The sequence below is a fragment of the Eleutherodactylus coqui genome, chromosome 1, assembly GCF_035609145.1.
Source record: "Eleutherodactylus coqui strain aEleCoq1 chromosome 1, aEleCoq1.hap1, whole genome shotgun sequence".
Taxonomy (NCBI): domain Eukaryota; kingdom Metazoa; phylum Chordata; class Amphibia; order Anura; family Eleutherodactylidae; genus Eleutherodactylus; species Eleutherodactylus coqui.
In genome coordinates, this window is record NC_089837.1 from 513910318 (window position 1) to 513925208 (window position 14891).

Below are 14891 nucleotides of genomic sequence, written 5' to 3' on the forward strand. Positions count from 1 at the left end.
AAGATAGTTGGTCCATCTTCTGGAGCTGAGAGAGAGAAAAGCACAGAGGCACATGGAGGCACCTTCAGCCTTCACGTGTTGAAGTATAGAAGAAGAGGGGAGGTTTTCCCAGAGTGCGTGGGTAAGGAATGACGATGGAGTGAGCCCCCAAAAAGAGAGAGTGATCAGCAAGCGAGTGCAGTCTTTCAAGGCCTAGTGCAGAGGTGCTCAATTATTTGTTTCATGTCCGCGAGTCCTGAAGCCTTGGACTGCTCGGTGGAGGTACTCTACAGTCATTGTTCCCATTCAAGCATTCGCAAGTCTTGGTACATGTCTTTAGTTAGTCACGCACAGGCGACCTGAAGTCTGGATCTGCCATGTGGAAGTACTCTAGCTTCTTTAATTCCTGCACTTGTCAAACCTGTCATTTATGACTTATTAAAGTTTATTCTGCAAGTAAAAGTTATTCCAGGCCCTGACCGTTCCTGGGTACCTGAGGTACTATATCTACTGCCTGTGGCTCGTTTATTTCCCCACCGATGTTCATGCCAGGAGGAAAGGGAGGGGGGACCGGAAGAGCGGCATCACCCGTGGCAACCACAATCCCTGTTCCCCAGTTTATTGGGCAGGCAATAAGAACAGTTACCACAGGGTTGGCTACCAGGAGAGTCCTCTATAAGGCTGGGATGTTATATCAATGTGGCTGTAATGTGAATGCAATACTGGGTTGTTTAGTTATGATACTTTCCAATTAAAGATCTGCTAGCAAAATTGGCCAGTATTTTTTCAGGATTTCCATAATTTTGCTGCTATGTCCATCAAATGTACCAATGCTTCTAATGATCTTCTTATCATCTGTCTCATTTTTGACATAGAATACAACTATAGTTTCGGAACCGTACATGGATCGCTGAGCATTACAAAAACCATTAAAGCTTTAAAATCAAAATAATTTGTAGATAACATGGACAATGACAGTGTTAAATATCTTATTGTAAAGAGGAGTTACCAATGCACCTAGCAACAAAAGGCTGACCTCAGTATGACAATATGCAATAGTGCTGCCATCTTGAGGTACTGAAATCACTGTGCCGTGCGGCTAAAAATGAGTGTAGCTCTGGACTCCATCATACTATCACGTCATATGAACTGTTTGATTCATCTCAGTTAGTTCTACATATGGTGAAAACAAGTAAATTGTCAACATTTGAGAAAATATTGGGGCAAAGCACTGCAAAAATGTCTTTCTTTTGCAAAATGTGGCTAAGAAATGGCGTCAAAATTAGATGCTAAGCCAGAACTTTAGCCACAGCCAGAACATAGGTGCCAGGTTGTGCTGCTAGGATCTGTTGTACTACTGGGTTCCAGGATCACACCTTCACGGGTAGGGGTTAATTCAGCCCGTGGGGTGTGGTATTCCCCAGCAGCCAATCCTTTTTAGTCTGCAGCATATAAAAAACAGCATCTCTCAGTAGTTGAGGCTGGTCTTTGTACTCCTTGGATGTCATCTGTCTTGGATCCATTCAGAGCTGTGTTTCCATGTAGGTCTGTTGTGTCGCTCTGCTTTCCAAAGACAGTTTAGACACCTAAAGTTATTGTCTGTATCATATGCAGACCCCCTCTTCCCTTCCCCTGACAGGTGCAGCCTCCAAACGTCTTATGTCTTGTTGTGTGTCAGATGGCTGAGGTCTAACTCAGTTCTCTATGTCAGCATGGTGGCTGACTCTCTATCCCCCTGGTATGAGGACACTTTAAACTTGCTGTGGAGTTTCATCTGTGTGCATGTGAGCTCTAGGTGGAGTGCGCATTGAAAGCACTACCTGTTGTAGTCTGGTGTGAACAGTGACTAGTGTTGTATGTCTGCACAAGTGGCCAGATATGTTGCGTGAGCAGTCCTGTTCTGTGTACAGTGTGTGTGTGTCTACAGTGTCATGTCAGTATGTCTCGTAGTGTCTTGTTAGAGTAGGGACTGCAAGACATGAGTAGCCTTGACGTGGCTTGCAGCTTAAGTTCATTGGCCAATGCACGAACTAATTCCTCGCTTTTTATATTCAGTTTTTCCATCTACTGTACAGTGCGAGGTTTGTGTGGTGAGTTTGTGCATTCTGTCAGTTCCGGTTGGCTGCGAGTGTCCCCCCTGCAGGGAGAGTAGGGCCAAGGTTCTAGCGTGTGGCTGCCTTTATTGAGGTGATCACCCTGCTTTTTTAGGTACGGCCATGTCATCCTTGTCAGCAGTATAGGGCCACTTGTTCCTAAGCCCGTGCTTTCGGGTCACGTTCGTGTGGATCCGATGCTTAGTTGCCCACACAAACGTAACAATAAGGCAGAAAGCATTCTCTGGGCATTGTTTTGGGGCATAGTGCCACCCTCTGCCTTTCTTTATATATAAAATTTTCAGAAACAAGCTGGGGAGGTAAACAGAATATCTACAAGGGTGACAGAAGAAGCACGAGGGACTCTGCCTAGTCACGTCTGTGTTTTGATTTGTCTTCTTTGTCATCTTTGTCCGTTTTTCAAAGAGGAGCATCATTTTGTTGTTTGCATTAAGCTGTCAAACACATGTTGGAAAAAAAAACAAAAAAACAATGTGGAATCTGACACGTTAAAGCCCGTGTGAATTAGGACGTTCTACTGTATGTACAGAGGAGAAACCAGTACAGCAGCTGGCAGCAGGTACTTACCGCACCGAGACATGTATATTCTGATTTTCTTACACATATTGGAACCTTCCCAAGAGTTTCCAGATTGTAGCAACACCCGCTATGACACTGGTCACTAGAATAACAGAAATCTTCAAAGTTCTAAATGTAAATCAAAGGAAAGAAAAGTTTTATCAGTTCATTTATAAGCTTTCACATTTATGTCACATAAAGAAGTGTGCTTTACAAACATTTTTTGACATGTCATAGGGGCGTGTGAAAAGTTTTTATCACTTGGGCTGCAGATGATGAGACCCCACTGATTTGCTAAAAATAAAGCAGCCGAAGCACTCATACAAGCGCTGTCACTGCTTGTCCGCTGAAGGTGAGCCCATAGACTTTGTATTGGGCCTGTCTTCAGTTAAATAGCAAGGACAGCAATCAGATGAGCTCTTTGGCTGACTTGTTCTAGCAATCTTTGGGAGTCTCAGCAGGGGCATATCTAAGGGCTCAGGGTCCTGGGTGCAAAAGTTCAGCTCAAGCCCCTCCCACCTGTACTTGTACCCGGACCTACAGCATGCTGCATACAACTGCAAAACAAATTTTCATACATGATGTAGCCCCTTGCATAAACTTTGCAAACATGACTCATTTCTTGGACTACGTGAAAATTTGTTTGCAGCCTCTTAAGCTGTGTTCATGTTTTTCGTTACATTTTAGAATCACAGTTAAAAAACACATAAAAAAAACTGCATGCAGTATTCAAAAACAGAGTTACACCGGTATGCTCCATATTACTACATACAAGGAACTGTACATACATAATTATTATAGCTTTTACCTGTGACTTCATCCACATGAAATTTGTACACTTTCTAGATGATACAAATTGAAACTATCTTCAGAATTATTATGCTGCTAATCCATCACTAATTATCTGATGTTATAAACCTTTAGCTTTCATTATCAAATATCTTTGGTGTTTCTAATTATATAAACCATTCTCATAATATCTGTATCATGAAAGGTGCTTTAGTAATCCAGATTAGTGAAGGACCTCTTTGTAAACTACATTCACATTATTACCTTTGCATTATTTCTAGTACTGAATCTTTAGATTTATATTGTAATTCTTCTCCTTTAAATGAATTCAACAAATGATTAATAGCAGCTGCTTTGTCACTTTTGGGAGTTACAATCCCACGCTCACATAACCACTTTGATGTCAGAGATGTCAGGGTATACCTTGGCAGTCAATTCTGTAAGAGATGTCACCACTATGGCTAAGCTTAGTGTTCTGATAATCTTACCTTCAACTGTAAAGTTTTCTCAATCTCCTATTTTAAGTAACATCTCAGAAAAATGGCCATTAAAAGCATGACCTCCTAAAAGAACTCTTATATTTGGTATTATGGTGAGCTTCTGAATATGAGGCCACAAATATGAAGATTTTAAACATAACCATACTCCTTCAGCTTGTGTTCCCCTGGGCATGACTGGTAAAGTATTCCTAAAGTCTCTAGCTGAGAGAACCGTAGCACTCCTCATTAAGTTATCATTTCCCCTTTTATCTTTCAGTGTTCGACTGAGCACTTCAACTCCACCTTTATGAGCCATGGCGCATTCCTTCCATACTATTAGCTTAGTCTCTTTAGCATCTGTGCCTTATTACTCCACTTTGATATGTTGCACAGAGGTATCATTACATGCATCAGATTTAAGGGCAGTTTAAGAGCAGAATAAGCTACATTACCTCCATTTAGTAATGTGGCAGAAGAGGCAAAAGCCAAGGCTAGCCCACGATATTCTAGCTATTAGTAGATTTAGGAGCATCCAGGGAAACTATAGGACTAATGCCCTTCTAGTGCACTTTCTAAAATCTGGTTGTAAACTTGAAACTGTTCTTCAGTTAACAAACTTTCATTGTTAGACACATCTTGTGCCAAGAAAATTGTGCTGTAACTAATTTCTCTAAGGTAATCTCTATTTCGTAAGACTGTATCACATTTTGTTGGTTGAGGTAAGCCATAGTGTTCCAAAAATTATCCTCCCACAAGACAAGACTGCTTCTTCAATAGAAATCAGGCATATATGTATTTAAATTTAATCCATGATGTGGTTAACATTTTCTCACTATTCTGACCCTATATGATGCTTTATGTCCTCTAACATAATATCCTTGTATTTTTCCCAAAGACATAAAGTGTCTGATAATTGACAACGTATCAACAATACTGAGAAAAGTTTCAGTAGTCTGAATGGAGAATCGCAAAGAAAAACTTCTTCCATAGTGGCATTCCAGTGCTTGTCATCCTACAGACTGATTGATATGTCAGGTGAACAATACTATTACCAGTCCTCAAATCCAAGAATTACATTGGACTTCTAATTTCATGAAGTACAAGGTGAAGATAATAGCACTTAGCATTATTATGGTGGATGATGTACACTCTGCCCAAAGCTTGATCCCTTTTTACTTCTGGGCAGCCATTCATGTCATTTCCACATTTTTCTCCTCTCAAATCCGTTACTTTTCCATGCATAATAGGAAGAAACTTCCACATAAAGCGGAGTTTTTGCAAAATCACGTGTTTTGCATAGGTAAAAAAAATGCTAAAAGTATAGTTTTCTGGGGGCTATTAACCTTCTGCAGCAAATTATTGTGGAATTGGCGGTGGTGAGCGGCAGGGGCTAGCGGGGGGGGGGGAGTGAAAGAGATCTCTGTCTCCTCCCCGCTGCCCCCCACAACCCGCCCCCCCCCCCCCCCCGAGCACGCTCAGACCAGTAAGCAGTTACTTAAGAAGAGTTACTGCTGTATCCGAGCATGCTTGCCCATCTCTATTGGAAGCCTTTTGTGTATAGGAAATGCCAGAATTATCCAGATGGCTACAGAAATGCAAATGTATCAGTCGGTTTCATATAATTTTGATCTGATCACAATCATTTTCAAGACCAAATGAAGCCTGATCGCTGTTTATTAAGATATTTCTATGTATTTAATAGATTTTACAGAACCGCAATACTCTGTGTTAATATAGGCAACAGGATTATAAGGCATCACCCAGCAGTTATCCAGGCTTACACCATTGTCTCATGTTTAACCCCTTCATGACATGGGCCTATTTTGGGCTTAAGGACGCAACAATTTTTGGCGGATTTTCTTCTCCGCTTATCAAAAGTCATAACTTTTTTATTTTTCCGTGGACGCGGCCGTATAAGGGCTTGTTTTTTGCGTGGCGAACTGTAGTTTTTATCGGTGCCACTTTTGGGTACATAGACTATATTGTAAAACTTTTATTATTTTTTTTATGAAAGCAGGGAGAGAAAACACATCAATTCTGCCATAGATTTTTTTATTTTTTTTTTACAGCGTTAATCATGCAGCATAAATGAGACATTCCATTTTTTCTGCGGGTCAGTACGGTTACAACAATACCAAAATTCTTACATTTTCTTTAGGTTTTTCCACTTTTCTGCAATAAAAACCCTTTTTTTTTAAAATCTTTTTTCTATTCTAAATCTCTGCATTCAGAGTCCTGTAACTTTTTTATTTTTCGATGTACGGCGCTTTATGAGGGCTTATTTTTTGTGAGACAAGCTATAGTTTTTACTGGTACCATTTTGGGGTACATACAGCTTTTTTGATCACTTTTATTGCGTTTTTAGTGAGGCAAAATGCTAAAAATTAGCATTTTGCCTCAGTTTTTAAGCGTTGTTTTTAGCGTTTTTTTTCCGTGCACAGTCAAAAGCATGTGCAACTTATTGTACGTGTTGTTATGGATGCGACAATACCAAATATGTGGGGTTTTAATTTTTTTTACTTTTTTTTAAGCTAATCTGAGAAAAAGCATAAAAAAATGTTTTTTTTACTTTTTTTAAATTTTTTAAATTCATTTTTTTAATCTTTGTTTTTTTTACACTGTTTGTGTCCCTCTGAGGGACTTTAACCACTGCCCTGATGATCGCTGTCATAAGGCATGGCAGAGCTACTGCTCTGCCATGCCTTATCGCTTGTACAGCGATTATAGGCATAGGCAATACAGGACGCCAGTGTCTGGTGTCCTGTTGCCATGGTGACAGGCCGGGCTCTCGCAATGACATCGTGAGTTCTGGCCGGAGACACAGAGGGAGCCGCACTCCCTATGTGAACTCTTTCCCTGCCGCGTTAGATCGCGGCAGGGAAGGGGTTAACAGCGGGAGGGGGGAATCTCCGATGCCCCCCCCGCTGTTGCAGCAGGACGCCGGCTGTGACTGACAGCCGGCTCCCACTGCGGGATAGCGCGGGATCATGTGTGATCCCGCGCTATCTCCAGGATGTAAGTTTACGTCCTGTTGCGGGAAGTACCAGGTTGCCCGGACGTAAAATTACGCCCTGCAGCGGAAAGGGGTTAAGTTTGTTTTAGGAGTGGTCGGGGATACTTTTTGCTGAAGCGACCTTCTTTCATACAGGGTGCATTAGTGTTTAACTCCTTAAGGACACAACAATCTTTGGGGGATTTTCATTTCCACTTTTTTATTTGCCCGTCGACACGGCCGTATAACGGTTTCTTTTATGCATTGTGAAGTATAGTTTTTATTGGTACCATTTTTGGGCGTATGTAATATATTGTAAAACTTCTAGTATTTATTTTTTGAGAACAGAGGAAGAAAACACATGAAATCTGCATTGTATTTTTATTTTATTTTAGTTAATCAAACTGCATAAATGACACAACACATTTTTTTCTGCGGGATGGTACTATTATAACAATACCAAAAACATTAACATTTTTTAAAGTTTTTCCACTTTTGCACAATTAAAATCCTTTTTTGGGGGAAATTCTATATAATTTTTGCATTGCTGCATTCAAAGTCATTTTTCCATGGACAGAGCTTTCTGAGGGATTTTTTTTTGCATCACTACCTGAAGTTTTTATTTGTACCATTTCGGGGTGCATATGGCTTGTTTGATCTTTTTTATTGCACTTTATTGGAGGTAAAATGAATAAAATAAACATTTTACCTCTGTTCTTCTTTACGGTCTTCGTTATGCAGGATAATTAGTGTGCTCAAATTATAGTACAAATTACAGTACAGACTGTTACAGATGCGATGATACCACATATGTGGGGTTTTTCTTCCATTTTTTACTTTTTTCAAACAAATAGCGGAAAATGAGCAAAAAAGGTTTATTTATTATTTTTTATGTGTTTTTCTATTTCTTTATTTTATTTTATTTTTTTACACAATTTATGTCGCTGTAGGAGATATGTACCATAACACCAATGATCGCTATGGTAAGGCATTGCAGGACCTTTGTCCTGCAATGCCTTATCGCTGGTTATACCAAGCAGGGAAGACACCGGGCTGCCGCTGCATTGAGCGTGCTGGACTGCCGGGGACACTGACAAGGATGAGCACCAGGAAAAGTTGGGGGAATACGCCGGGGACATGTCTAACCTGCCACTGCTATTGCCCCTTCCTGCTGCATCTTGTCTCCCAATCAGAAGCTAGGGGCGCGACAGGATGAGACCACAGAGTGTCTCCCATTGTAATCTATGGGGAAACCTCACATTAAAAACAATGGGCCATGCAATAGCACTCCCAAAGATAAGACATGCCGTGATGTGGCGGAAAAAAAATCACTTATGTGTACGACCCCATTCAAAAAAATGGGGTTCATATTCGTGTGAGGTTTATGCATCTTGCACAATTCTTATGCAACAATCTCGGCAATAGAAAACCGGCCTTAGTCACACGGGCGTTTTTTCACGCGATTTGCGGATCACATGACGGATGCGCATCCGCAAATCGCGTGACCGGTGCGCGCAAATCGCCCGAAAATCTGCTCCTAGACGCGTTTCATTAGAAACGGGCCGGAGCTGTCCAGCGCATTGCATTCAATGGAGACGGCAATAGAGCCGGCTCCATTTAAAGCAATGCGCTGCGGGCGAGCCCGGGATGAATTGTCGGGAAGGGCTTAAATATATAAGCCCTTCCCTGCAATTCATCCTAAAATGTGTAAAAATAAAAAATATATATATACTCATCTTCTCCCAGCAGCCGGAGCTCCGCGTGGCCGTCCTGCAGTGGGTGTGAAGGGGGTGTGAGTCAGACCTGCCCCCTGATTGGCTCAGCGCTGAGCCAATCAGAGGCATGTCTCACTCACACCCATTCATGAATGGATGTGAGTCAGACCTGCCCCTGATTGGCTCAGCGCTGAGAAGCAGCAGTCACTCACCCATTCATGAATTCATGAATGGGTGTGTGAGTGAAACCTGCCTCTGATTGGTCAGGGCTGTGACTAATCAGAGGCAGCTCATTCAGCAGGCGGGGATTTTAAAGCCCCGCCGGCTGACTAGTGCCGAGCAGCAGTTCAGGAGAACTGACAGCGGCTGCGGCTGGACTCCGGCTGCAGCGGAAAGGTGAGTATACAATTTTTTTTTTATTTTAACACATTTTAGGTTGAATTGCAGGGAAGGGCTTATATATTTAAGCCCTTCCCGACAATTCACCCCGCGCACGCCGGCAGCCCATTGCTTTCAATGGAGCGGCTGTATTGCCGGCTCCATTGAATTCAATGGGCAAACATCGTTCTTCTCTGTCACAGCTGTTACAGCTGTGGCAGAGAAGAATGATTTGTCTTCTATATGTTCTCAATGGGGTCGGCGCTGCTGCCGCTGGCCCCATTGAGCGCAAATAGAGAAGAGAACAGGAATATCTGTTCTATAATTTATCGGACGAGCGCATAAAAAGCGCTCATGTGTCCGATACCATTGCAAAGCAATGGTTTTATAAAATCGCTGGACGCATGCGCATGCGCAAATCGCGGCTAAAAACGCCCGTCTGACTAAGCCCTTAGTGTGCATTTACACATGACTGGTTTGGTATAGATTGTGCGGAGCTAAACATTTACAATTTATATGTCAAAATTTGCACCTTTGGTGCTGTTTTAACGTTGATTTTGATGCAGACCTGCAGCAAGTTTCACACTTTCAAGTTTTAACCTCTTAGTGACCAAGCCTGTTTGCGCCTTAATGACCAGACCAAATTTTGGAAATCCGACATGTGTCACTTTAACACAGAATATCTCTATAAACGTTTTGCGTATCCAAGTGATTCTGACATTGTTATTTCGCAACATATTGTACTTCATTTAGGTGGTAAAAATAGACCAATAGAATTTATGTATATTTATTAAAAGCACCAATATTGGGAAATTTTTAAAAAAATTCTCATTTTTTTCAAATTTTCAATTGTAATATATCAAATATGTGCAAACATGCTGTACACATTTTTGATAAGATATATATTTCTGTTTACTTCATTTTGGATGCATATTTGAAAAGATTTCATATTTTTTTAACCATTTAGTAGACGTACAAATTTAACATTGATTATCAACATTTTGAGGAACACTTTGTTTTCCTGCACCAAACCAAGATTGCAAAGGCTCATAGGAGTCAGAATGATAAATACTCCCACTCATGACCCAATTTTAAAAACTACACCCCTTAATGTATTCACTGAGGGAGGGGGGGGGGGGGTCATAAGTATTTTGACCCCACAGTTTTTTTTCAGGAGTTAATGCAATTTAGAGGAGAAAAATACCATTTCATATTTATGCAAATATATGATTATAAAGGAATTTTTTTTACTGTAGTGAACATGAAAATAAGAATTTACACCCCAAAATGGATACCCCTGTTTGTCCTGTGTTCAGAAACATACCCATTGTGGCACTAATACTATGTCCGTATGCACAACGGGACCCAAACCGAAAGGAGCAGCCGATGGCTTTCAGAACAGACCTTTTGCTTGAAGGTGATTTAAGCCCCATTGCTCACTTGTTGAGCCCTTGAGCGGCCAAAATGATGTCTAACCCCCACAAATAACACCATTTTGAAAATTAGACCCCTTAACAAATTCATCTAGGGGTGTACTGCGCATTTTGACACCAAAGTATTTGAATGAATCTAAGCAAAGCAGAAGGAAAGAAATGCGATTTTCATTTCTTTTGGCAATTATGTCATTTTAAAAACATTGTTTTTGAGCAGCGTACATAGGAACTAAAACTTGCGCACACAACAATGGATCCCCCTGTTTGTCCTGTGTCCATAAACATACCCACTGTGGCCCTGGGGGGACGTACCTCTTGAGGAGCGATTTGTGGAAAACTCTGTGGATTCTCCACGTATCTGGTAGTGTCAGCTTGTACGCCATAGGACTAATCACTTTAGTGACAGGAAAAGGGCCCACAAATTGTGGAGCCAGCTTCAAAGAAGGCACTTTTAACTTCAGGTTTTTTGAAGACAATTACACCGACTGGCCCACAGACAAAGGTTCAGAGATAGTGTGCGTACTTCTACTCCTCCTAAGCACGGCATCCCTGAACTGCTCCAAGTTGCCATGCACCTTCACCCACACATCCCGCAGGTCCTGAACCTGAGCGTCTGCAGACAGATTGTTAGAGGAGGAGGGGAAGGACACTGCAAACCTGGAATTAAATCCAAAATTACAGAAGAACGGAGACACGACGGACGCCGAATATGTATAATTATTGATAGCAAATTCAGCCAACGCTAGATAATTAACCAAAGATTTTCAGACAATCACTCACATACACTCTGAGGTACAGAAACAGTTCCTGGTTCATACGTTCCGTCTGCCCATTAGACTCCGGGTGGAAGGCAGAGGAAAACGACAACCCGATATTCTTACAAAAAGCCCTCCAAAACCGGGCAACAAATCTCCCCGGTCATAAACAATATCCTTAGGGACCCCATGCATAGGCACAATCTCCCCGATAAAGATGGTGGCTAACTCAGGAGCGGACGGAAGCTTCTTTAGAGCAGTAAAATGTGCCATCTTGGAAAATCTGTCGACGAGCACCCAGATGACCGAGCACCCCTGGGACTTGGGCAGGTCAGTAATAAAATCCATCGACAGATGGGTCCATGGCCTCTCCAGAATGGGGAGAGGACAAAGCAGACCCTCAGGTCGTCTCCATACACTCTTCCCTCGAGCAAAAATAGGGCAGGACTTGACAAATTCCCTGACATCCCGAGATATTTGTGGCCACCAATACAAACGGCCACACAGCTCCAAGGTGCCTCGGACCCCTGGATGCCCTGCTAAAACCGAAGAATGAACCTCCTCCAGTATGAGGAGCAGCAAGGCACTGGAAACAATAAGCCTCCCCTCAGAGAGGCCTTGGGGAATGGACTGCTGAGCCGACCGGAGTACAACAGAGGTGTCAGACATTAGAGTGACTACAACCATGCCTGGGCCCAGGATACTCTCTCGCTGAGCCTCCTCTATCTCAGGAACCCGGGAACATTTCTGTTGTCCTAATCTACTTACAGGACCCATGGCAAGTCCTATAACGGAGGGAACACCCATTGGATTGCAGGGCACAACTGAATAAATTCCAGGCCCCATTGCTCCCTTGTACGGAATAAAAATTGACTCCCCAAAAATAACTCCCCTCCCCCGGGTGCCCTTTTGGCATTCCTCAAATCTAAGATAAAAGTAATATTGTGAACTGTGTGGTATTTCCAAAGACAGGGGTAATTACGGGGGCCTGGTTGGGATGGGTAAATGGGGCAATAAAAACGGGTATCCCCCCCCTCCTCCCATGCTTTTTGGGGGTTATTTCTTAACCTTAGCGACAGGGATGGGGTGTAAAAAGTAGCGCTCTGTGAGGCTTTGTAATCTTGCTGAGGTGCCGCGTTCTCACACAGAAGGCGCTCAACAAGCTGCTCCTGGAACTGCAGGAAGGCGAGCGTTCCTGGGGCTTCTTGCAAATTCCATTACAGGTAGCGGTCTGAATAATGCTGTGTTCACACAGCCAGCTGTGGAATCCGCTTGTGGAGGCCCGCAGCGGATCCAGCTGTGAGCCTGGCTGTGGCCCTGCATACTACCGCGTAATGTACTGCGCATCACTGCGTACTCACACAGGCAGTAATGTGTAGCACAACTTTTTTTTATTTGTATTTCCCGCACCATCGTTTAGCAATGACGCGGATACCCGCGGCCCGTACACAATGTTGGAGCACAATGGGCTCTATGTTGCGGATATCCGCGGTAACATAGAACCTGCTGTGTTCTCTTTTCTGCGAGTGGATTACGCAATTCCAACTCGCTAATGTGAGCGGAGTTGTGTAATCCAATGTGATTGATCTGCATATTACCACGGATCAGACGCATGCATAATCCGTAATTCCTATCCGGTCATGTGAGACCGTCCTCAGGTTCATAGCTACCTTTTTATCACATGACCGGGGATCGCTCAACGAGGTCACTAATTCAGGCTCTCTGTGATCGTTGGTCACTGGAAGCAAGGAGATTTTAAATTTCCTGGGCTCTCTGGCTCCAGTGCAAATGTCCGGTATTTTGCTAGTGGTTGCATGTGCAGAATCCGGGAAGGTTCATGTCACATCAAGGTTCAAATACAGAGGTCTCTAGTAAAAAGTTTCATCTCCTATCACCGATCGCAATGGTGATGGGAGATGAAACGTCAACCTTTTTTTACTTTTACGTGATTGCCATTATCCATTGGATAACGGCGAACATGTGATCAGGAATCGCTCACCTCGGCCCCCCGTGAAATCTCCAGGCTCTCAGCTAAGTTTTGTAGCCGAGAGCAGGGAGATTTAAAATGACCCTGGCAATCAACGGATTTTGCGCATGCGTCTGCCATTTTGGTAAGGTCCGTGGATAAATCCGGGGGCCTTAGGTATGTAATTTCATTCTCCCTCATGGATATGATCCATGTTGGGAGATGAAACGTAAGCTTTTTATACTTTTTTTAACTTTTTCAAACTTTTTTTTTTACACTTTTTTTACTTTAAATTATCACTGTTATCCAAGGGAGAAAAAAAGGGCCACTTTTTTTTTGCTAGTAAGATATACATATAATCGAATATGCAGGCTAACTGCTCTGTAAAGGTCAGCCAAGTGTAATGTTATTGGTTAATAATGGGAATTTTAAATAGTTTCTTGTATATTTATTCTTACCAATACAAATGTGAGGCTTAACCACAATAGATATAAATAAAGTGCAACTAGGGGTTAATCTTGTGTAGAGGTGCACTATAGAGAATGGCCTGTAGGGGGCAACAGACAGGCATTCTGGTGCCGGAGAGAAAGGAAAAACACCCACAGGTATGGTATGGAATGGAAGATATATGTCACAGAGGCTTCTGTGATGTAGATCGGTCCAATATTACTCCAGGCCAGATCTTCTACCTGGACCAGCAAGCCATGTAAAGAGACAGGTGGAAGTAAGGAGGAGGTGTGTGTGTCTGGGAGAACCAGACTAGTGTTGTGACCAGATTTCTGTTTAACCTGACTCCTGTTGTAAGCAGAGAGAGTCGTTGCCCCGGCAGGACACTTGGGGTACTCTGGCCCTAGGATTGGGGTCTGGAGATGCTACAACACAAAGACAAGTTGCGCTTCTGGACTACTATAGGTCTGTAAAAGTAAATGGACTTATTGCTGTTTAGCTGAGTTGTGGACTTAATTGCGCCTCTTGTGGGCTGTTGGAGGATGAAATTAATGGACTTTGCAAACTTTATTGTTTTCTGTAGATCCAGTCGTTTCTGTTCTGCTAAAACTTATGTTGAATAAACTAACAGAGAAGTAAAAGTGACCATTGGAGTACTTATTAACCCCCGTGTTCTTAGACTTGCGATAAAGAGAATTTATGGACTTTTGGTAGAGCGCCCGATGGTATCCATTTCGTGTTATGTTGATATTTGCAGTGTCACAAGCATTATCTTACCAGTTATAGTTTAATGTTTCTGTGTATTTTCCCTTTGCGGTTATCCAGAGAAGGCTGGATAACCGCAAGGACACTAGAAGCCCATGTTTAATAACAAAAACCGAGGCGGAGCCACTAAAAAACCCTCAATTATCAATACCCAATTATAGAAACCATCATTCTTAATAAAAAACGTCAGTCAATAAACCAACACTATCAGGTGGGCTGACCATGCCCCCTGGGTACCTGTATTTATTAACAAAAAAAAAATTGCCACTACGCTTGGACTTTATTATCATGTATAAGGACTTATCAATCAAACATCGGGTATTATCAAAACCATCAGAGAACCGTATTTTTTTACGGTGTTATTACCAACCAAATCATCTGGGGGGCTGACCACGTCCCCTGGAAAACCGTATTTATTAACCAGAAGAAAAAAAAAACGTCAGACGGGCTGACCACGCCCCTGGACCTTTTTTTTTTATTTTCAAGCGTAAAGTGTTATTAACCAACCATCTGGTGGGGCT

The 14891-nt window shown here is 42.4% G+C and overlaps 1 protein-coding gene across 3 annotated transcripts in view; it reads right to left on the reverse strand.

Annotated features, from left to right (window-relative positions):
• The window catches only part of PIGW (phosphatidylinositol glycan anchor biosynthesis class W), a 157522-nt gene that overhangs the window by 95988 nt on the left and 46643 nt on the right, over positions 1-14891 (reverse strand). For 2 of the 3 annotated variants that reach the window (XM_066587833.1, XM_066587829.1), the window contains exon 5: positions 2661-2780. The exons of the other annotated variant lie outside the window; for it this stretch is intronic. In XM_066587833.1, coding sequence (XP_066443930.1) covers positions 2661-2780 — 120 coding nt within the window. The remainder of the gene's footprint in view (positions 1-2660; positions 2781-14891) is intronic. 3 annotated transcript variants of the gene reach the window in all.